Source organism: Chanodichthys erythropterus, chromosome 16 (genome assembly GCF_024489055.1).
Source record: "Chanodichthys erythropterus isolate Z2021 chromosome 16, ASM2448905v1, whole genome shotgun sequence".
Classification (NCBI taxonomy): Eukaryota; Metazoa; Chordata; class Actinopteri; order Cypriniformes; family Xenocyprididae; genus Chanodichthys; species Chanodichthys erythropterus.
This window is the reverse complement of record NC_090236.1, coordinates 26,583,112-26,608,659: the sequence shown is the minus strand read 5'-3', so window position 1 is coordinate 26,608,659 and position 25,548 is coordinate 26,583,112. Positions and strand designations below refer to the sequence as shown.

Sequence of the window (25,548 nt, the reverse complement as noted above, 5' to 3'; positions counted from 1 at the left end):
TTACGCCGCAGGTACGTGGTATGGCTATGGAATTGGTTGGTTTGACGTCCTCGGCGACATCTCTTTTGTGTACTCGGTTTTGCACAGAATAACCTTTCTAATATCTAATGCTTAGACAGCCTTATTTTTTTAAACGTTCAAGACTAAGCATGAAAAGCTTACATGACTGGCCAAGACCAAAATCGAGATTGGTGCACCGTGCTCCAATAGGATTTCATCACGCTGTAACCGTATCTACCCAAGAGTGGCGCCAGGCCAATAGCGTTACGTGAAACACAAGATTTATGTGTCAACGTGCTGAGCTGAGCTAAAGCAGAGCTGTCAGAGAGGCAGTGAAGACTGATCCAGCTGCTGCATACAGGCGCAGTGGATGGCTCAGATGCCCGGTCTTCGTCGGAACTTGACTTCAGCAGGACAATGCTTGCTTCCTATTAGTATTTCGCCGGTTTTTATTCGTTAAGTTCGTATTGAGAGAATCATAAGGGATTGTAACATCATCTTAACGTTTGTTAACGGGTGTTCGCCATGATTTAAATGAGGCGACACACCTTTTTAAAGAGGGTGGTGTGAAATATCTGCGTGCTGCATCTGTGCATCTGATTACTTTTATTGCATTTTACGTTTAGCCTCATAATGGACACGGAAGTCATTCATTTGAGCTTCTGGGATGCTTTGCCGGGCGAGCTCACGATTTAGTTCGCAAAGCTGTGTGTGTGAATGAGCTGGTAGCGGCACACATCCTGCCAACTGTAACCTTCAAGCTAACGTCAATGACAGCTAGCATTTAGCTGGTAGGAGTTGGTGATAGCGGGATTTCTGAGAGTTTCCAACGTTCGTCACCTGCGCGTTTGCAGAGGGATGCATGAACGCGATGCATTAAATAACGAAAGGGACAAATTGCATGTCGAGATCCGGTGGGGCGCTGCTGATTCTGAACAGCTTGTGTCAAGACATCGCCATAGTGCCACGCACAGAGAGGGATTTCATTCATCCGAGCCGACTCGCTAAACATGGCCTCTGCAGCCAGCAACCTTGCTGCATCCATCGCCAGCAAAACGAAAACCAAGAAGAAACATTTCGTGTCTCAGAAGGTGAAGCTGTTTCGGGCCAGCGACCCGCTGCTCAGCGTCTTGATGTGGGGAGTGAACCACTCGGTAAGGCTTACGTTTTCTTACAGGTTTATAACAGCTTTTGAAGGCACGTGTGGCAGTTTTCTTGCTGCTTCTTGATCCCCCGATAACTGTAGCATTGACGTCATTCTACAAAACATCAGAGGTATTTGTTGAGATCTATTCTGTTCTTGAGACATGCCACACAACTTTAGATTTCTGCTTTGAAATGAATGAGATGATTAATGTTCTTGACAGATATGCACCATTTAGCCTTGATTTGAACAAGAATAATGAGATTATCACTCACCAAAACCAAAAACCACCTGTCATCAGACATAACCAAAAAATTTACATAAATCTAAGAACATAAAAAAACAAAAATATATTATTTTTTACTAATACTTTTAAAGATATTAAAAAAAAATGTTAATAATTATTATAATAATAATAGTAATGTAAGCACAATTAATCTTAAAATTAGAATTGTTTTATTCCCAAAAAAATTCAATATTAATTCTGAAGGTCGTCTTTATACATTTCATCTGCTATGAGATCAACAAATCACACAGACTCTGGTGAGTTATCATTTTTACATAATTTCTCTACTTTTAAGTAGGTCATGTTAGTGATAAAACCAGCTAAACACAATGGCTGTAATATGTGTGATATGCAGAATGTGATTATTTCATTAACACCATTACATGACGGTAGTGAAAATTCAACAGATGGTGCTGAAAATCAGTTTGAAAGCATTCTGTGGTGTCAATTCATTAATTATTTGACACAAATGCTACAATTGTCAATATTTGTATTACATTTGACACATTATTTTTTTATCTGATGGTGTTGATCCATATTAAGTAGTCTAACGTATAAGAAAAAAATATGCAAGAAGCAGGAGATTACAACCAAACATTTGTGAATAACTGAGGTGATTAATCCAAAAGCATTCTTATATATATATATATAATATTTTAAAATTTGTTTATTTTTCAGTTTAGTGACCTGTTTTGTTCTCAGTACTCAAGAATCAATTAAATGATTTTGTCAGCAGGCAAAGCAAGTGTTTGCTCAGATGAGAGGCTTTGGCACATAGTCGTGGGGTTTGAGGACGCTGAATGACTAACTATACAGGCTGCACAGCATTTAGATCCCAGATTCCTTGTCAGTCCCTAATGTCTGCAAGAAAATAACAACTACAAGAATGCACTTTTTCTCAGTTACCTATAGTGAGCTCATAACAAATGGTTTTCTAAATTTTTGTTCCTTTTCTATTCTTTTATATATCAAGATTTGAAAAATGTTTAAAAATAAACAACAAAGGATTTTGCTTTTTGAATCTTGATTAACGGCAAATGTATTACTAAATATGTGTTTTAAAAAAACATACCTAGATATGTTTAAAGAGTACTTTTCCTGTGGGAATGGAAGATTTCCAGGTATCTGACAAAGCTTTAATTGGTCTTCTGGGAATCTGAACACCAGTGTCTGGGAGCCTTATGCTCTGTCATGATGCACATGCATGAGATGCATTAAATTATTCTTACCTCTGTGTTATATATAATATATATTCTACCACTGTAGAATAATTATTAATTTACACATAGATTGAAGTCAAGACATCAAATGCTCATTGATTTTATGTACTCTATAAGCATTTCAGATGCAATTGAAAAGCATCTAAATTTTCTGTGTGTCTTGCTTTATTAGAAGAAGAGGTGATGTGAGGAATATTTAGCATTATTTCAATACCATAGAATTATATGGCTGTTGAAAATGCTGTTCATAATTACTCTTATTTTTAAGTGCCATCTACATGAATTGCCTGTTATACTTTTTTTAAACCACATAACTTGATATTTAGATCTTTTAGGCTATTAGGCGTGATGAATTATTCTTATCTTTAAACTAACTTGCAACATCCAGTGTTTAAGGTCAAACAGTTTCAGGCTGTATTTTTGAATATCCAATATCAAAAGACAAATTTTATGCCTGCCTAACACTTAATATTATTATAGACAGCCACTGTACAAGCGCAGGACTTAAGGTGAAAGAGTTACATTGGCGGTCAACAAAATATAGTATCATCCCATTTTTTGAAAATATATTTTCAAATGTTGCCCCTTAGAGTATCCTAAGTAGATGTAGTAAAGCACAAGCCACAAGTTTTCCCCTTCAGGAATGGAGCAGTTGTTTGAATGGCCTTTTAATGTTTTTTTTTAATTAGCCTTAGAGATTGTGCTGTAAAAAGTGAATATGTGCAGTTTATTTCTACTTGATTTAACATTTAAAAATGACTTGCATTGATGTAGCCCAATGTGCTCATGCTGATTCGGTTATATTAAAGTGCCCCTATTATGCTTTTTCGTATATTACCTTTCACGCAGTGTTTAATATAGCTGTTTGTGAATGTAAAGGTCTGCAAAGTTTTAAAGATCAACATGCACAACAAATAAAGATATTGTCTCCGAAAAGAAAGAACTGATTCTAAACAGCCAAAACGAGTTGTCAGTAATTCCAATCATACTTCTTGTTCCTGTAGGTACATAACAATGTAACACATTTGCATTATGCCAACCTATGATCTTTATTGGCTGCCCGTGAATAACGTCTACTTTGACCAGCCCTCAAACACTGTAGTTGTAACTGAAGCTGGAAAAGTTTGGTTCGTATTGTCGACATGTCGAGAAGACGCTATTTTCAGCATTGCAAATTCACTTTGCATGCACTTCAAAAAGACTCGCACTAGAATTGATACAGAAAAAAACTGACGCCATCATTAGTTTGTGTCACTTGCTGCGTCTGAAATCGCATACTTTATAGTAGGCATTACATTTGGTTTGAAACTTACTTCGCAACCGTTAAAATAGTATGAAATAGTATGAAATTCAGATGTATTACATCTGCCATTGTCATGTGACTTTTTGCATCGCTTCACCTCCATTCTCAAATCCCCTCAAATCTCCCGTGGCTTCATGGGATAGTAAAGTGTCCATAGTATGCATGATTCAGAAGCTGAAATTCAGATATGGTAATGGGTGTTTTGTTTCCAATACACTGTAAGCGGTAGACCAATCAGAGCAGAGCTAAACAATCTTCAAATGAACCGTTTTGTTATGCGCATATGATGTATATTGAGATTTGACCTTTGATGCATGTAAATCTATTGTAGGAGACCTCCAAAATAAAATGAGGAACATTTAAAATAGCATAATAGGGGCTTTGGATTTGAATAAAACTAGTTATAGAGCACCCAAGCACATTTTTTCAGGTTACCTGATAAAAATATTTTTATTGTAAAAAAAAACTATCAAAAAAAAAAAATGATCTTACAATCATTTCCTCTGAATCATTGGGTGTTTGTGTGGAATACCATCACCCCCCAATCAAATCAGTGTTGCCTGCAGGTTTATGCTTCCAAACATCATTAGCGCGTTCTTCCCGTAAATCCTTTATAATTTTGCCTTATTGGGGCTAACTGACAATGAGATCTTTTGACCTCATAAATGTAGTGTTCAGGAATATCGCCTGTGGGTTTAGCCTATTTTTATCATTTAGGCCAAAGGAGCCCCTCCCTTCACCACATATATGCCACACCGTCTTGCATATGCTTAATGCTTGTCTATATCTTTCATAATTCTTTAAGATTCATCTCTACTCTCTCATCTAATCCCCACCCCTTCCTCCCCTCTTCTCTCCTTTTAGATTTTTCATCCTCTCATTCAGCACTGACTCAGATGAGCTTTTTCATGTTGATTGCGTAAGAGTCTCGGAGGTATAACTTAAGTCTGAGGTGAAGGAGATAAAGGCCTCTTCCATTGTAGCAGGAACTTCCCTAATGGCCAGAATGAGAAACTGCCTTAACTAGTGGCAGAACACCCCCCCCCCCCCCACACACACACACCCCCTGATACATGCTCAGACAGCCTCTTTTCCCACCACATAAAGAACTGACACTGTCTGTTGCCCTTGATGTGAATTTGTAGTAGCGCTTTGTTATGTAAAGCGGGTGATAAGCCGCATGTGCTGACAGATATTAGTCTGCTGAGAAAACAGGCTTCAGTAATGGAATTATTTGAAATGAAATGCAATAAAAAGAAGTATGAAATTGCTTGTAATGTTCTCGGCGCACATGTCCCAGGGTGGCTTTCAGAAAACACATAACCTACTCCGCCTGGAAAGCCCCTGGTTTCTTGGTTGCTTGATTAATCTCAATGGCTTTATCCAAATGAAATTGTATGCTGATTATGTAACAGAGTGTAAAGGGGTGGGGGTGAAGATCTACTAGGACACATAATCTATATGTAGATGTAATTACATCGACAAACACTATATATTAGACAATAAACATGTCTGTATTTAATATAAATGGTACAATGACAAACATGCAATCGTGCAGCAGTTGATATCAATTTTAATTTTGTGATTATCATTAAGATAATCATAATCATGCATATACTATGCTTTGAAGTTGGATCGTTCATTGCCTATCTGATATAACATTCATTCTTCAGGTCGATGTCCATAATATTATATCCATTATAAAAATCCGTTTGAATGTCCGCTGAGGAAAGCGATCTTTGTATTTGTCCTTTTTACAGTCAAGGGAGTTTTCTATATCAGTGCTAAAACAACGTCCCCTTTCACTTTAAAAGTCTCTTGTGACTGACTCATTCACTCTTAAAGTTTGCTGCCATCTAAAGGCAGGAACACACCAAGCCAACGGTCGTCCGTCGGGCAGTTTTTGTTCGTCGGCCGACTAAGTTTTCTGTGTTCGCACTGTCGGCTGAAGTTGGTCCTCATCAGTTTTTTTTTTTTCAGCCGATTCGAAATGTTGAATCGGCGTTGGAGCTCGTCGGTCCGTCGGGCCATCTGATCATTCTGATTGGCTGTTCAGCTACTGCCACCTGCTGGTTCGGAAAGGCATTTCATCTCACACAGGCGCAGAACGGACGTGCTACTTGGCCGTCGGCTGTCTAGCGTTGGTTTGGTGTGTCAGGCCAACTTTGGACACAGACGCTGGCGACGTGAGCCAACCCCACAGTCTGCTTTCGTCACCACTAGTTCGTCGGCTTGGTGTGTTCCGGCCTTAATGGCGTATTGTTGTATTATTAATGTACCCTTTCTCAATGCCAAATGCAACATATTATTTATATAAAATTGCCATTATAAATGACAATAGGAAATAAACAGAGTTGTACAATTCAGTCAAACGTACAAAAGATGTGCTCTACAGGATGTAAGTTAAATATAGCCTTAATATTAAATTATTGAATTTAACATTTCCCAATTCGATTTGCTCTGGAACAAGTAATAGATTAATAAAACCAAAGATTGCCCATTTTATGTACCCAAAGTGAATTATATCTCATGTTTAACTAATATACAAGCCAGCGGCAAATCCCTGAAGATGGCCGGGATGAAGCTGTTCTCGGCGGGTACACAAGCACTGAACGGCTGCTGACGACCTGGAACTCGCATCTCCAAAAACATCTAAACAAATTGTAAAATAGGTGCTATGATTAAATATGAGCCCCATATTACAGGTCTAAACAACTACATTCTCGCCTTAAAAAAAGTTAATGGTTCATGTATAAAAAATGGTGGATTTGCCATGACAGTCGCTTTAAGCAGAGTGATACAAATGGTGAAAAGATAGGAGTGCTGTTATCACTAGAATATCGCACGGCTCTCAGCCATCATCAAATTCAAGAACCAGAAAAATATATATTTTTTTTAAATATATAAAATAATTTATAATATCACTGAATTCTTTGTTGTATTTTTATATTATATATTTTATATCGCACGGCTCTCAGCCATCATCAGATTCGAGAACCAGAAAAATATATATTTTTTTAAATATGTAAAATAATATATAGAATCACTGAATTCTTTGTTGTATTGTTATATTATATATTTTATAGCTTTTATTATAATATTGTATATCTGTTAAAAACATATTATAAAACACTATTTTACATATTTGTTTATAGTAATATTTTATAATAATATTTTTTAAATACAGCATTTAAAAAAAATCATTAAATTCATTATACATATTTTTAATATTAGATGTGAAATTTATGATTGATACAGTTTAACCCTGAATCACATGGCACATATTGTGTAAATGAGCGGATGCTGTGTGTGTGTGTCACACAGCTAAGGCTGAGTGACCGTGGCTTGTCCTTCCCTGTTTTCAGCTGCTGCTGTTTCATTGCTGCTCTCAGTGAACCTGCTGCCCTCTCCCCCAGTCTTGCAGTTGCTTTCTCTAGTCCTTCTTTATCTCTTTGTAGACTCCTGTTCAGCTTTGCATTTCCACTGTGACATTATTGTGCAGTATTAGACAGTGAAAGATGGTGGTTTGTATTCTGAGGCTTCCAATTTCCCCTGTTACCAGTACCTTAAATCAGACGTAGTTTGTTTTTCTGCATAATACTTATTTTTGACATCCTGTTTGTCATTATTTTAAATCATAAAGTTCAGCCTTTTTTATTGAAATGCTTCTTAATAGACAGGAGGATGCCCCCTAATGCAGCAGGAACAGATGGAGGCACAGGAAGATGCGCAAAAATAACTCTCTGCATACACAAAACACGTCATAGTGGAAAGGGAGTGTCCAAAAATCAGGTTGGATTCTACATTGTAGGACAAATGCACATTGTTGAACAGAAATATGCTTATCCTTAGATAAGTAGGCAGCTTTCTTGTAGGCAGAGTTCATGTCACTATCAATCAACTGACTTGAGTTTGTGTGTAGTCATGCGTGTGCTATTGCCCATGAAAGGCCTCTTGACGTGTATTGAATTATTTAGAGCAATAAAAAAAAGGAAGTGGACAGTCCGGTCAAATAAGTAATGCTTAGCCTGTTGGTGCAGACGGCTCACTTTTTCACTGCTGCTGTTAGTGAAAGGAAGTTGTTTCTTGGCAGCGGTCCATCAGTGCACCACATTTGAAGAATGGCCCCTGTACTGCAGATAGTTCTCAGTAAATAAGAAAACGGTTTGATTTATTCATTTGGAACAGGTCCAGAAGTCTCCTGTAAAACAGATATCAAGCTATTTTTGATATGCATCACTATTCAAATATTATTTTGTCATTTGGCATAACCGAATCATTCTCTTTCACTTTGACAGCTTGTTTTTGTTGTTGTTGTTGTTTAAGATAAATGAACTCAGTCACATCCAAATTCCTGTTATGCTGATGCCTGATGACTTCAAAGCCAACTCGAAGATCAAGGTGGACAACCACCTCTTCAACAAGTAAGAAAGACTGACTCGATGTGATATTGCTGAACTTAGTGTGATTATTTTGTTATTTATTTGTTTGCTTTTGGTAGTTATCAGCTTTTGCACCTTTTTCTGCTTCCAAAGAGAGAACATGCCAAGCCATTTCAAGTTTAAGGAGTACTGTCCCCTAGTCTTCCGCAATCTGAGGGAGCGGTTCTCCATTGATGATCAGGAATATCAGGTACCTAAGTGCTTAAGTCATATATATATATATATACAAATTTCACCAATAATGTTAGTCACTTTTTTGTGCCAAAAATGGTTACATTTAAAAAGGACTTATTACGCCCTTTTGCAAAGTCTTGATTTTGTTTGTTATTGGGGTCTACTAGAATAGGTTTTCATGCTTCAATGTTAAAACACACAAAAAAACATTATTTTTCACATATTTTACACTGTTGCAGCACCTCTCTTCCCAGTCTGTCAGTAATGCTCTATTTAGTTCTGGTCTCTAAGCCCCTCTTTCAGAAAAGTGCTCTGAAATGTGCTCTGATTGGTCGGCTGAGTCAGTGTTTTGTGATTGGGCAACCACTTTGAGCATATTTCGGCCATAACCACATGTTTCAACACAGTACTAACATAACTCTCCATTTTTTTTGTGTATGCTTTAAGCGGGAATTATTTAAATGAGGAATATTGTGACATAAGTTCAAGACTACAATCGAGGCTTTTTAGGGAGTTCAGAAAAGTGCTTATTGATATTATAAAGAATAACTCCCTTTAGAATGGACTTTGTGCATTGCAGACATTTTTCATGCTCAAATACCAACATTACACATCTACAAAGTTGAAAATGTAAAAAAGCATAATAGGTCCTCTTTAAGCTTTAATGACCGTTTTCTTAATTCTTCACATTTGAAGTGTGCAACGGGCTGAGCATTTTTTGACTCTATTCACACACCGACTGCAAGTTTGTTGTCATGTCCAATATAATTTTTATTGCCCCATCTTTCAATAACAGCCGCTTTGCAAAGCCTGCAGTGCACTTTGACAGACTCATTAAACAAACCACCCTGAGATGTGCTGCACAAGCTGTTGAGAGCCTGTGCACATGAAGATTAAGGTCTGAAAGTTACAGTATTTTTACAAAATACTTTGTAAGCTTTGAAGATATATACAGAAAGTAAGATGTTACAACAACTGATTTGGTTTGCAAAATCAAAAACAAAATTAAACCATGATTAAACGTGTCATGTTTAAAGACTTGCACAAATAAAGGATGAAACAAAAGACTTATTATTTATTGAACAATGGAGAAACACTAGGAGATCGTTTTAGCTTTTACATAAATGGTAACACAACCAATACTGAACGAAGTACCTAGGATCAAAGTACGTATGGACAGGTGAATTAACTCAGTAACTACGGAAACTACTTAGGGCACAAAGAACACAAATAAACCAGAACAGGAAATGGTGAAAACAAAACCAAAACAGAACATACAATAGGGGTGGGCGATATGACCAAAATCTTATATCACGAGAAGAGTATACCATACTCGCTCTTAAATACATATATTCAATATACTTGTGCGTTTTCTCTCAACTTCTAACGTTCGCTTAAACATAAATGACTGTTTAATTGCAAATACATGGTCTCATTTAGACATATAGGTATGTATATTTAACTGTTCAAACCCAATTAGGCGGCAAAAAGCACTCAATTCAGTTCTCACACGCTCTATGAGCAGCGGCTTCATGCCGTGTGTCTCACAGACAGCTGAGAAACAGTCTCTCAGACAGCGTGCGCATATACTGAAACGACTTCTCCTTCACTGTTTAATGTGTTTCAACAGTTTATCACCTGTTTTTAAACTGCAATGCTTGAAACGCATACAAACGATAAGCTTTCATGACCGAGCAACACAGCAACGTCGCATGAGTGTAACCACGATAGAGACGATAGTCCGAAATCTCTACCGGTTGACAAATTTCTATCGGTTAATCATGTCTACCGGTATATCGCCCACCCCTACGTTACAACATGTTTATTCACCTGTGAATACATTTTGAAATGTCAGTTGGGATCTCAAAGTACAACTATGAAAGAATAGTTGATTCCTTGTGATATGACCCTTTAAAACAAAGCATTTTTGTTTCTCAGTTCATATGTAGCAGTTTATAAGTAAACCGCAATAATATTAGGATTTAGTTTCAGTAGCAATCATCAGATCTTTCAGGCCCAGATCAAGTAAATGCCATAAGCTGAAAATAGTGTATTGAATTTGGCCCATCTCCCAGAATACCTCAGTACTACACTTACTCTACTGTTGACCCTGCACTGTGATTGTTGGAATCAGCATTTTGTTTTCATTGAAGTGAAAGCACTTTTTTTTCTTTCTTTTTTTTTTGTCTCCAGGTTGACTTCAGTAAAACATCTTCAAATCAATAAATGCATCCAATATGAATTTTAAATTAATACAACAGTGGTTTTCAACTGGTGGGTCGTGAAAAAAATCTGGTCTGTTCTGATAGGGACAGCGGGGGGGAAACGATGCTAAATGCTGATAATCATGAAATTGTGCTTATTTTGGATATCAAAAATAAAAGGTTTTTAAAAGTCATGAGAAAATGATTGCCAATACACTATCTTAAAGGCACAATATGTAAGATTTTTAGATGAAAATATCCTAAAACCACTAGAACAATGTTATATATTTTGTTGGCTAGTAACTTTAATACATTAGCTCATCCATGAACATGATTTCTGCCCGAGTCCGTCAGATTCCTTTCTATCTGCTGTGGAGGTGAAGACGATAACGCTCATGATTCCACGCTCGTTCACGGCATCATCAAGCTACACATTTGTATCAAATAAGTGACCTCTAGAATTGAAAATTACATATTGTGCCTTTTAATGTCAAATAAGTCTGAGAATAACAGTGATTTTGGTGCAAATAAGTCCCAGACTACATTAAATAATGGTTCACAGGTAAATTGCATTTCTGCTGATGTTTTTGCATTTACAAAATTGACAGCTTTCAGTTTTCCAGTATATGTCTCATAAATAATTTTGCATATTTTTGGCCTATGTGGTTGTATTGTAATGTTAATTAATACATTGATATAAATATTTCAGGTTTTGTTTTTAAAGAGGATTTTTCTGCTCAAGTTGTTGATCATTTTCAAAATTTGATTGATTCATGCTATCCAAATCTGGTTCCTCAAGCAAAACCAGTTGAGAACCACTGAACTACTAAATCAGTTTTACTAAGAAATTTGTAACCGCTTTGAACTTCACGAGAACGAATCCCACTCAGTACAACGACAACACGGAGTGTGGCTGTTGCAGTAAACCGCAGAGACCTTGCGTTTTTGGCAGCTATAATGAAGATGGCATCTCAGAGCTCTGGCAGTAACTCAGCTGTGCTTTTGCTGGTTGAATAATGCCATTTTAATGCAAACCCAGTGAATACTATCTTTTATCTTGTTTTCTGTTGCTATAAAATAGCAAGACAGGATGTTTTGCAATCAAATGACCAAAAAATCTGCTAACGTGTTTCAATTTGTGATGGGTTTCAATAAAAGAAGTAGCCAGACGGTACAGTCTGGCATTCCAGTCTGACTGCAGACTGCAGTCTAGGAGAAGTGCCAGTTGCTTTTCACCATTTTATTGGAGCTGTTTAGTGCAAGCCTGGCAGTGAGAAATCCTTCAGTGTTCTTTTCTCCCGTGGCAGAACTCTCTGACACGCAGGGCCCCAATTCCCAGTGATGCTCAGGGCCGCAGTGGAGCTCGTTTCCACACTTCATACAACAAGAGGTACGTCATCAAGATCATCACCAGCGAGGACGTTGCCGAGATGCACAATATTCTGAAGAAGTACCACCAGGTAGAGGGAAAATCTGTTTCTTTGAACAAAGAAAATTATCCTATAGTGAGTCTCACAAGCTGTGTAGTATCAAGTGAATCTTTTTTTTTTTTGTATTGTATTGTATTTGCCCACTGTAGTATATAGTCGAGTGCCATGGAAACACGCTGCTCCCTCAGTTTCTGGGCATGTATCGCCTCACAGTGGATGGAGATGAGACCTACATGATCGTCACTCGCAATGTTTTCAGCCACCGGCTGCCTGTTTACAAAAAATATGACCTGAAGGTGAGTGATTCTTGTTTCGGGCCTGTCTACTCTTATATTAATATAATGAAAGTGAGTGGTTCGGGGCATCATAACTGCACATAATGTAATAATTATTACATTTTTAATGCAATAAAATGTTAATAATGTAATAATTTTTTCAAAACTTAATCAAATAATAAAGTAGCATTTCTTTTTACGTTATAAGAAATGTATTACATCATAAACCCAACAAAATCTTTGTCATATTGTCATAGCTTTACATACATAAAGCATAAAAACATTGGTAGTCCCCTACAGTATTATTATTATTATTATTATTATTATTATTGAGCACTGGTATAAATTTTTGAAATCTAAATCCAGGCTTTTAAAAAAAAGTATTACACCAGATTATTATTATCATTATTATTGATGTTGATATTACTTACTATTATTATTGTACATTTACTTCTTTTATATACATAAGACAATGAGAATATTAAATGTTTTTCAATTTGACAACAAAAAGGTATACATACTGTTAATGACAAACCATGAAAAAAAGCATCTCTATAGAGAATTATATCAGTAAAATTATAAATACACTATACATTTTTTTTAGAATATAAGCCTGTTTTTATGACCATTTAAATGACTGTATCTCAACAATGATTAAAACTTATACTTAAAAATTAGAAAGTGGAAAAGGGTTATTTCATTTAGTGCATAAAACTTAAAATGTGTTTCTGGGTCAAGGTGACTCGAAATGATGGAGCACGTCATAATCACAAAATTAGCACCACTTTTATGAAAGTGTTGAATTCACAGTGTAGCCTAGTTATGTTTTGTGCTCATGCATTATATTAAAAATTATTATTATTATTTTTTAAACATTGTTTCACTTATAAATTATGTGCTGGTATTACCTTATGAACTGTTATTACATTATAAATTGCTACATTGATTCATAATGAAATAAATTTCTCACACAATAACCCATTTCTTAATGTGAAAAATCATTATTACATTATGAGCTCAAGTTTTTATTACATTTTAAGAAAATTATCACATTATGAACATTTTATGACATTAATAATGTAAGACTTATTACACTATGTGCAGTTATTACATTATACTTTATTAACTTTTGCTATATTTCGAGTCTTTGAGTTGAGGCATGTGATAGCTGAGAAGTAGTGATGTCTGACTCTGATTCATGAACAAGTGATTGTTTTGCATCAGATCTTTTTAATGAATTGGTTGAAGTGTATCATAGCAGGAAAATGACTTCAGAAAAGATTGTGGGAAATAAGTAATATTGTTTTTGACCTAATGAGGAAATGACACAATGTTAATTTTAGGGTAAACGATTCTTTTAATAATGACTTTTTATACATTTTTAGGGATCCACAGTGGCAAGAGAGGCTAGCGACAAAGAAAAGGTAAACTCTCATTTTTTCTTATGTGTAGAAAGCATAGAACCTTTTAAATAGGGGATGAACTTCCACATTAAAACTATTTTCACTTCCAGTGTATGATTACATAAGTGTTCAGAAAATGAGCTCACATTTGCATGTCGACGTATTGCATGTCTGAGTTTGGAAATTGTAAAAAAAAAAAAAAAAACTTTTTCTGAACATATTATAACATCATCTTCCTTTCCATGTGTTTTGTGTATTAATAAACTCCCAAAATAAAATTCTCCTGTGTGAAAGATCCCATTTTCTACTTTCTCCATTCCTTGAGGAAAAAAACTCTGTTCCTTTTTAATTCAGTGTTTGCTTGATTTATTTTTTCTTCAGAGTCTGGGAAACTGCACTTTTGTAGTCCAGTGGTTTCAATTTATTTAGCTAACGGTCCTGAGAAGGATTAAAATAATTATAATATTGGATTAATTTAAACCCAAGAACTGTGGTGTCTCTTATATCATGATACCTATTGTTTTACACTGTAATTTAAGTGCGCTGATCTCTGAAGGTGAAGAGTGAGGTAGAAAGTAGAACTATTGTAAATAATAGATCAGACTTTGGATACTTGTTTTCAGGGAACATTTGACTGTTGGATTATACATTATCACACTGAATTAAACTTCCTGTGAAACATACACTACCGTTTTAAAGACTGAGGTCAAAAAGATTTTTATTTTTTATTTTTTTGAAAGAAATTAATGCTTTTATTCAGCAAGGGTGTAATAAATTGGTCAAAAGTGACAGTAAAGGCATTTATGATGTTACAAAAGTTTTTTATTTCAAATAAATGCTGCTCTTTTGAACTTTCTATTCATCAAAGAATCCTGAAAAAATGTATCATGGTTTCCACAAAAATATTAAGCACCTGTTTGCTGTTTTCAACAGAATAATATATAAATAACATAATAATAATAATAAATGTTTCAAATCTGCATATAATAGAATGATTTCTGAAGGATCATGTGGATGCCGAAAAAAAAAAAACATTTTAAAATACAATAAATAGAAAACGCTTATTTAAAATTGTCATCGTATTTCGCAATATTACAGTTTCAATGTGTTTTTGATCAAATAAATGCAGCCTTGATGAGCAAAAATCTTGCTGACCCCAAACTTCTGAACAGTAGTGTATATACAAATACATTGTGTGCATTAATAAAGGGCTAATACTCTTGCAGTCTACACTCGTCTACAGTATTTTCTCACATAAGGCAAACGTAATCTTGTGTTTTTCTCATATCTGTGTACATATTGAGGGCATGTGAACGATTTGCATGTATATATAATTTTTTTTCCTATATGCATGTTAATCTTGCTGGCATGATGAATTATTTCTTTGATTCATTTCTCCTTTGAGATTTTATATTCTATTGCTGTATATGATACTCTTGGGCAAATATGAACTGATGTATATTTGTAATTATGTGTCATATACAGATTTCTTGTCAGTCACAGTATTTGATGAAATGCTTCCTGTGTTTCTCAATTGTGATTTCCTTAACATTCTCCCATGATGTTTTGTGTCTTCACTTGTTTACTGTACAACAGCCATGTTATCAATCAACTTTATATCACTGTTGTTTTGGCGTGTTTCTTTTTGATGCATGTACGTGGGATATTTCCATCTTTTTAATTCTCCCATTGTCTTCTAAAGGCTTTTTTGTTTGTTTTTATAAAAATGAAGTTAAAAATTCCTAAGAACGCAGTTCCCCAAAGTTACGTAGAAAGCTCAGGTCTCTCACCTCCACACAGTGATTTGTGGGTGCTTGCGTTTTGCATCTGACCTCCCTTCTCCCTGCAGCCACGCCCACCTGAGGATGCTCCGTCCAAATCACGCATGAGCCAAAAGCTTCAAACCATCCGGATTGCTACACGCTTTTACTGCGCCATAAGACACGTAAGGACAAAACAGCAAAGAACTGTCCCATATTGCTCAGTGTTCTTCTTCAACATGCATCACCCCGCATTTTGCCTCAGGAAAGCACCGTTCCCTCTGGATCCCACAAGGGACTGTAAACACAAGCCCAGGGCCGGTGCTTTAAGTTTAAGTTGTCCTCCTGTTCCAGAACGGTGACTGCTTCTTCAACAATCGCTGCTGGAATTGTGAAAAGAACTGGAATACTAGTGCGTCACCATTTAAGTGTTCTGCTGAGCCATATGGGTGTTTATATACAGTATACCTTCATATGCACATCTGCATGTTCTGCTAGTTTGGAGTATCAGGAATCAGTTCAAAACTTGGCCATAAAAAGGTCAAAACATGTATTCTAGATTAATGTTCAGTTTTTCTGCAGGACACAGAATTTATTCAACTAGAACAAAGGTATTTATAGCTAAATAATGTGTAAACTGATGTTTGATAGATGTATCACAGATTTAATGCATTGCAAATCTAACGACTTAAAGGGATGCTTCACTTAAAAAAAAATAATAATAAAAATAAAAATAATTTACCTCATGATGTTCCAAACCCAAGTGACTGTAAAACTTTCATAATATCAAAAGAAACAAAACATTTTTCAAAATATCTTCTTTTTTTTGTTCCACAGCAGAAAGATAGTCTTACAGGTTGGAATGACATATAAGAGGGAGTAAATGAAGACAGATTTTTTTTTTTTCCTTTTTTTTTTTTTGGTGAATTATCCCTTTAATCTTGATACTAGCTATAGACTTCAAGTTGGAATTGCTGATTTTTGTGAAAGTAGGCATTTAGGAAATAACCCTGGGTTTGATCATTGTAATTATTTAAATGCTGTAATTGTCTGTTGGCTCCAATAATGAAATCTAAATCACACCCTGTTGCTCTGAGTGTCCACAGGAGGCAGGCTGCTTTATATTTCACCCGACTGCATCTGTGATGTGCTATTTTTAAGTTTAGTGAATTCTCAGATGTTTATTTGTTGTGTGGGCAAATTATAATAGCACCAGATCCAAGTGCTCAACTTTTTTATTCACCCACAAAGACTGTATTAATTTTTAGATGGTGATTTTTAGTGTAATAAGATGATGAAGAAGAAATGCATCATTAATTGTTAGAATTTTGTAGTAAATGTGAAGAGTGTTAATTGTACAATAACTATTGGCACCAAAAAGAATTGCAAAAAATAATGCCTTTGTTTGGACGAACACAGTTTCACCCCATTGGTCAAGCTAATGTTGTTTTGTCTGTCCTAATCGGGCCGCTCAAAGAAACAGATTGCATTTTCATTTGGTCCTGCTAATAGCACAGAAACGACTCACTTCATTTTGTTCCATAGGTAAAAAAAAAATATTGCTTCAAGAATTATTTTTGACAAAGTTTTCATTTTTGAGTGTATTAACAAATCCAGAATTTATGATATTGTTTATCAGTGACAATTTATTTTTCATTGCTAAGAAAACTAAACATCAAATTTAAATGTACATATTTTGCTACTTTAACACTTTTTTTCCCCCAATGTGAATAACAGACCAAGGAGCTTCCAACTTACAAAGACAACGACTTCATCAATGACGGCCAGAAAATCTACATAGATGGGGAGAACAGGAAAATGTTCCTGGAGAAACTGAAGAATGACGTAGAGGTCTGTGTGCATTAAGTTTGTGTGCTCATCCATCATGCACTTTGCTATTCATGCACTGGCTATTCATTTGCTTTGTTTAATGTAATTGGATCATTAAACTCTTATCTAAACACTCATTCGCCCTAATCACTCCTCTGTGTCTAATTAAAAAGACAATGATTGTTTCACGCTTAATCCTTTGAAAAATGTGTTTCCAGTTCCTGGCCCAGCTGAAGCTGATGGACTATAGTCTGCTGGTGGGGATCCATGATGTGGAGAGAGGGGAGCAGGAACAGCCCGAGGAGGAGAGTGAAGACAATGACGCTGGCGAGGAGGAGGGGACAGAGAGCGACGGAGGGGCCACTGGATCCCCACCAGACAGCCCCAGTAACACACTAGACAGCAATAGACCTCTGGGCCCAGGAGAGTTTGACCCCGTCATTGACGTGTATGCCATCAAGAGCCATGAAAGTGAGTCATTTTTCCAGCTCAAACTAAATTAAAAGTAGGGTTGATAGGGTGTTGCTAGATTGTTTTGGGGGTGTTCTAGTTGGCTGTGATTTTCTGGTCTTTAGATATAGCTCGAGAGACATTTTTAATGTATTTTTTGCCTGTTTTATCTGAACAAAAATTGTGAGTCAAATCACTTTGAAAGTAATACTATACCTTTCTTAAATTAGCTGAATGATTTGTGTCATTCATGCCTGCACTGTAAAAATAAATGATCAATGACTGTAAGCTACAGCTGCCAAACAAAACCCGTAAAATTTAAAGCAAAATATCCTAATTTAAATAAAGTGCAAAAACTTTGACGGAAATTTTCCTTAAATGTTTTATAGAAAAACACTGGTAAAGGTGCCATCGAATGAAAAATTGAATTTATCTCGGCATAGTTGAATAACAAGAGTTCAGTACATGGAAATGACATACAGTGAGTCTCAAACTCCATTGTTTCCTCATTTGTTTAAAAGACCTCCGAAGAACAGGCGAATCTCAACATAACACCGACTGTTACGTAACAGTTGGGATCATTAATATGTACGCCCCCAATATTTGCATATACCAGCTCATGTTCAAGCCATTAGACAAGGGCAGAACGTCTGGATGTGCACAGCTGAATCATCAGACTAGGTAAGCAAGCAAGGACAATAATGAAAAATGGCAGATGGAGCGATAATAACTGACATGATTCATGATAACATGATATTTTTAGTGATATTTGTAAATTGTCTTTCTGTTTCGTTAGCATGTTGCTAATGTACTGTTAAATGTGGTTGAAGTTACCATCGTTTATTACTGTATTCACAGAGACAAGAGCCGTCGCTATTTTCATTTTTTAAACACTTGCAGTCTGTATAAAACACAACTTCATTCTTTATAAATCTCTCCAACAGTGTAATGTTAGCTTTAGCCACGGAGCACTATCAAACTCAGAATCAAATGCAAACATCCAAATAAATACTATATTGGCAGGAATTGATGTATGCATGATGAACACTTTGTAAAGATCCATTTTGAGGGTTATATTAGCTGTGTGAACTTTGTGCTTGCTGTTTAAGGCAGTTGAGAGCTCGCGGGGGAGCGGGAAATTTAAAGGGGCCGCGCGCTTAATTGGTGCATATGTAATAATGGCTCAAAATAGGCAGTTAAAAAAAAATTATTAAAAAAAATCTATGGGGTATTTTGAGCTGAAACTTTACAGACACATTCAGGGGACACCTTAGACTTATATTACATCTTTTGAAAAGGGGTTCTAGGGCACCTTTAAACAGGTATTTCCTGAATTATTATAATCAAACACCTTTACTGTCAAATCTTTAAAAAAAATGGTCAAATGACTGTGTTTGATCTTAATAATTCAGCAAAAAAAAGTAAAAAGTGTTTTTCATTGTTTATTTAAATTGGCATATTTTACTTCAATTTTTGGGGGGTTTGGCTGCCAGTCATTTGACCGTTATATCATTTGACTGTTTTGTTAGTTTAATTACAAATTATTTTTGTAATTTTACATAAATTTTTGTATAATTTTAAGAAATCAGAAAAAAATTGTGTGTATAAATACTATATAAAAATACAGTGATTTAAAAAAAAAAAGTGAATTACTTTAATTTGTCATTTACAGCGTTTTGAGTACAATAAAAAAAGAAAGAATAGAAAACAGCTGTTAAAAAAAAATCATTTTTTCCCCCATAAAATTTTTTTTAAAAGTGTAGCACAAAATAATATTTGGAGTTTTGAAAAAACATTATGCACTGTGGGGGGGGGGGGGGGGGGGGTCTCTATTGTGTTACAATTCATTGTCACATTCATGGATTAAAAATCTTTTTATTTTATTTTTTTTCTTTCAGAGGCACAGTCAGTTCAGTAATTCAGATTTTAACTATTTTTATTTTTTGGCATTAGACAGGTGGCAATGCTTTTTTAATATTTAATAGAAATATTTATTCATTAAATGTTCCTTTTTTCCTTTTTATTTTATTTTTAATACTTTACAAAAAGAAAATATGGAACAAGATAGAAATTATACAGCTGTAATACAACTTCATATATTCAGAAACATTTTTGCTGGAAAATTATGGAATATGATGAATAATATTACTGACCATTTGAAGAAGTCATTTTTGTACTTTTTCAGACTTTATCTGTTATCCAGCTAGATAGCGTTATCTTGGTGACATCAGTGTCATTCTGCAACAATGTTGAATGCATCACATAAAACCAAGCTTTTACATTTGCAAGGCATTTAAATGCAAATCAGTTCTTTCATGAAACTAGATGGCGCAGGCTAATAAGTCAATCGCATCGTTCTCTATAGCACACAGCTGATTAGTTCCTGCTGTATCAGCAGCCAATGAGCTTGCTGCTAAACCTTCAAACACTTGGTCAGCGTTTAGAAACCCTCCACCTTCCCCAGCTCCACCTGTATAGATCTGCTACTGGTAATTTATGTACGCTATATTGCACAGCAGGCAGCAGCAGCATGTCATGTATGTATTGGCAGTAGCAAGTCCTGTGCTTGCTCTGCAAAAGCAGCAGCAATAACCAACAGGAACAGCAACGTAGCAGATCTATTCCACCAAGACCAAACATATTAAGGGCCCTATTTTAAAGATCTATGCGCATGGTCTGAAGTGCATGGCAAAGGTGCACTTAGGGCATGTCCGTATCCATTTTAGCCTGAAAAGGCTTGTACCTAGTCTCTCAATGGGTGTGTTTTGGCCGTAACATGCAATAAACCAATCAGAGTGTCATTTACCATTCCCTTTAAAAGCCAGGTTCACTTGCATTATGGTGGATTGCTATTTACATGGCGAAATATAGACAACCTCAACCTGAAGAGTTTAAATATGTGTGTATTGCCACGTTTGGTCAAATAATTAGCCAATTTCATTCATCATTACAAATCATTGCAAATAGGTAATTCTGATACATGCAATGACTATGCATTATGACATGTAGGCATTTTTATCTTTATGTACACAATAATAATCTTATGTGCGTGTTACTAACGCCCCCTATAAATCACAGAAAAAATACTGCGCCATTGACTTTAGACTAGGTTTCAGTTGGTCAATGGCTTTCAGTCGCCTCAAAATAGCAACACGCCAACAATGCGCCTTTTCGGACCAGCACGCACATGGGCGAACAGATGGGTGCGAGTTCATTTGCTATTTAAACAATGTGGGCGCTGGATGTGAAAATGATAACTGCGTCAGGCTGAAATTAGCAAATAACTCTTGCGTCGTGCCTAGCGTCACGTTGCGTTGTCATATCAATTACAATGGTTCCATTACAAAGAGTTTTCATAAGTTGTCATGAAAGAAAATGATGTACCAGGTCAGTGAATGTTAAATATTCAGTGTCAGCACTGGGCCAAAAGGCAAGTGACAGTTCTGTCTCACTTTATTGCAGTTCTTGCTTAAAAACAGTAGTGCATTCTACCTTACAGATGCTCCTAAAAAAGAAGTCTACTTCATGGCGGTGATTGACATTCTCACTCCATATGATGCCAAGAAGAAAGCAGCCCATGCAGCTAAGACAGTCAAACATGGGGTAAGAGTAACAAACACGGTTCCAATATGTCATAAACTGTGCTAGTACTAAATGGCACGTTTTTGCGCCTCCTTTCTCCAGGCAGGGGCAGAGATCTCAACGGTCAACCCCGAGCAATATTCAAAGCGCTTTTATGATTTCATCACCACCATTCTGTCCTAACCGGTACCTGAGGATGGAACGAGGCGGAATCACAGGTGGTCACACGTATGAGCTCATATCCTAAGACAGGTTCCGCTGTGGTTACGGATCCATCGTCTCTCTATACCACTTGTCAAAGGATTACTTCTGAGATCTATCAAGATCTTTTTTTTTTGTTTACAGTTTCTTTTTCTTCTCTGTTTGATTTCTTGGTAGGTTTATGGCTCCATGTGGTTGATAAGGCATACATGTGATATAGTCATGCATATATAGCGTTCTGTATCTTTGTGTTAGATATTGTTGATTGAGAAACCGAGTGATGTTGTTTGTGCCCAGCTACGTGGTATGATTATCATACTGGAATTCTCAAAGCTGCTTATATATTTATTGTCCATATGTTTTCTGTAGAGAAAATTCATTGTTCTTAACAAAAAAAGTCCAGTTTTTAATACTATATTTTAATTCATAGAATAAATTTAGCCCTGAACAAACGTATGACTAGAGTCAGAATGAAAATAAATTTGAGCATAATTGTTTATTGCACTATCGCTCTTTAGCTGCAGGCAGTACCTTTTAAATCAAATCAGTTTTTTCTATCTGTTCACAAAACATATGTAACAGTAAAAAAATGATGCAACTGCTAAATTCATAGTTAATCTCCAATCTGCGAATTGGATTTAGATGATCTGCCTGTTGTGCATTGTAAAGTCTTGCACAGGAGCTCAATATTTGCAGTTGACTCCGATAGTAATGTTTAAAGCAACAGTTTTTGCACATGTTGTAATGCACCAAAATGTTTATGCAAAAGATTCCAGTTTTACCACTGACTCGCGGAGGGTCATGCAATAGTAGTGATTCGTAGAATGTGTTAAGCACCTAATGGGTTACATGTGCGTCGCCACTTTTGTATCCCTAGTGAAAGAACAAGACATTGCCTGTTTTTTGTTGATTAGAGAACATGTTATGAAAATGAAGCATATTTTGTACCACTTTTTTTTTTTTTACTGTAACTATTAGAAAGTTTACAGTTGGCCGTTCTCTTGAAAATGCAGTTGTGCTGGCGCTATATTGATGCTTGAATCTACGTATAGTGTTTCAGCTGCACTGTAAAGAGGGGAGAATGCTGCCTGATTCTAGGTCTTATTGTTGATATCTCTCTTTCTGTCATCATTGTCCAAACTTTGTGTGATCCCAGAGACCTTTAGTATTATAAAAATATCTAGATATTGTGATATGTCTTCTTCTGGAATATTGTTTGCAAAGTAATCCTAAATATTCTACTTTATGTGTTGACATATATACACTGTGCGAGGGTGTGCCTTTTTTACTCTGAATTATTTAATTTTGTATTTGAATCATTTTTTAAAAAGAGACGTTTGAAAAATGTTATTTTCTAAAAAGGGAAAGGTGAATAGGACGAATCCTAAGGTGGTTTTGCTGTTCATGTGTAGATGTGTAAATATGCAAGTGTATTACGTGTTTGCAATATTTTGACTGAATGTTGCAGTCCTAAAAACTTTACAATTTCACTGAAATGATTAAACTGGTCAGTTAGCTTATTTTACCAATACATTGTTGTTATAACTGAAGTTTTTTTGTTTTGTTTTTTGTTAAAACAGTTTTGAGGCTTGATGTGTTGCTGTATTTTCATTTCTCTGTCTTAGTTCCTATTTAGATAAGCAATGTCAGTTCTTGTTTTAGGACGGTTTTCAGTGGGTAATTCAGCACAACACTGGGCTTTATGAACACACTCCTGATTTATTCTCTGAGTCCTTGATGAATTTGATGTCTGTACACATTTGAGTCTCAAAGAAGCCACTTCTATGAGCTTTTGGGGGGAAAAGACTTCACTTTGTCTCAAATTGTATAGAGTTTTGATCTCATGTGTTGTAATTTGTAAAAAAAACATGCTTCCATGTTAATGGTACAGTGTGAGTTTGATACTTTAACGTTTGAGGAAGAGAAAAAAGTGAGCCCTTTTAAATACGCTGTCAAAGGAAGATATTATCGGTTGTCAGTCTACTTGTCATTACTGTTGTTATCTACGTCATGAAAGTGTGCAGCTCTTGTGTGTATGTGCTGTAAGCCTAAAATATTTAAAAGCATCCTGTCCCATAAGCATTGCTCAATAAAACAATGCATTGCTCAGCTTGAATTAATGGTTATATAATATTTATGTATTATGGAAAAATCTTACATTCACAAGACAAACCATTAAAAAATAAGTGCTTCCCCTAAAAGGCTTATATTTGGTTGTGTTCTTCGGTAAACCCATAGATAGACAACATAATTGTTGGTTCATATTCAATTTTAAATGTAACTTTTGTTAAATAAAAATGGAACCGATTTTACTTGACTTTCAAAATATAATAAAGACTCACAAGGCAACATTTTGTAAACTGCATAGGGACGATCAGAGTGTGTGCATATATATAATATGAACATTTAAAAATGTAATGTCATTAAAAAGATCTAATTATGGTACACATTATTATAACACTGTAATGAGCTGTGGATGCATTACATGTTCACAACCACACGAGGGCGCATCGCGCTCGTTCTGTTGCATGACAATCAAAGGCCTTCCACAAACGCTTTGCCTATTACCCTTGCCTAAGCGCGACAATTTTTAATTATCATTTTTTTTTTATTTTAATATGAAATGCTACACAGAATAATCAGTATGTATTGACTTTAAAGGGTAGGCCATAGTCTTGTTTATGTTTGTCAAACAGTGCCGAACTATAATAAATCGAGTACAATCATGAACATCTCCGACTGAAAATTATCCTGCGTATGACATTATTTGTCTTTACATCTAGTACTATTTCTCTTTGAATTTTGTTCTTTTCAATTGTAAGTATTTTTAAATTAACAAGGCAAAACTCAAAAGTTTCAGCTACATTTAAACTGAGACACTGATTGAGGCTTTGCGTCTCGGACATTATCCAAACAAGTTTACACATCAATGAATTAGCAATAAATTCAATTTATGACTTTCGAAAGATTTTAACAAAGCTAAATGTATTTTACTTTTGTTTATTTTTATATAAATACATTTAAAACTAAATGTTTTTAATAAAGATAAGTGTTCAAAATCGACTAAATTGTCATAAGCCGCTAATTCTGACAGAATACCTGCGAGAAAATTCAAGAAAGCGCTTAGGACAGGGGCTAAATAATTAATAGGCCTAGGTATTTATTAATACATTTTATAATAAACAGCATTTATTCAGAGATCGTTAGGTTTGGCCTATCGGTTAAGATAATTAAGCCTAGGAACTATTTTAATTACGAGAACGAAATAGAATATTTATATTGTACAGCCTAAAGTGTGGACCTGTCCGGTGATGGTCCGACATTCATGTCGGCCTAAATGAGGTCAATGAGAGCGATCTGCACGGACAAGAGCTGGACCAAACTAGCTAGCTAGCTTACTGATAAGCTACCGTTACCTTACAACAGGTAGGCCTACAACTAAAGGTTTATTGAGAGATTTGTTACGGCTGGACATAACTAGACCTTTTATAAAATATTGAACTTTTTTATACAGTCAAAGCTAATAAGCTAACAAATATAACAGCCGTATTTCTTATTGTCATTACTGGCCGACTATTTATTTGTTGCTTTTATTTAATTTTTGTCTCTAACGGGACTATAGTCTTGTAAGCTCGTATTTTTGCACCTCAGGCCATTTCTGTTGTTTGAACATTATAGATTAATTTCTATTGATCAGACTGACAGGGGTCAAAGCACAGACTTCCGGCTCTGAACTGTGAAAATTAGGCCTATATTTCACGGCATAGCTAGTAGGAAACTATTATTCGCCCACAAATGTCGCAGTTTTAACTATTAAATATTGTTTTAAACCATTTATATAGTA

The 25,548-nt window shown here is 35.6% G+C and overlaps 1 protein-coding gene across 2 annotated transcripts; it reads left to right on the top strand.

Moving 5' to 3' along the window:
* The first annotated feature begins 330 nt into the window (after window positions 1–330).
* pip4k2ab (phosphatidylinositol-5-phosphate 4-kinase, type II, alpha b) lies at window positions 331–23,896 on the top strand. 2 transcript variants are annotated; one of them, XM_067362597.1, is made up of 11 exons: window positions 331–1,154; window positions 8,280–8,377; window positions 8,489–8,585; window positions 12,081–12,233; window positions 12,353–12,499; window positions 13,864–13,902; window positions 15,731–15,826; window positions 17,379–17,492; window positions 17,690–17,942; window positions 21,421–21,524; window positions 21,606–23,896. In XM_067362597.1, exons 1-11 carry the CDS (start codon window positions 1,011–1,013, stop codon window positions 21,684–21,686), a joined length of 1,326 nt encoding a protein of 441 aa, XP_067218698.1. In that variant the 5' UTR covers window positions 331–1,010; the 3' UTR covers window positions 21,687–23,896. The 2 variants fall into 2 exon arrangements, with proteins under 2 accessions (XP_067218698.1, XP_067218699.1); XM_067362598.1 differs by lacking the exon at window positions 15,731–15,826.
* The last annotated feature ends 1,652 nt before the right edge of the window (window positions 23,897–25,548 follow it).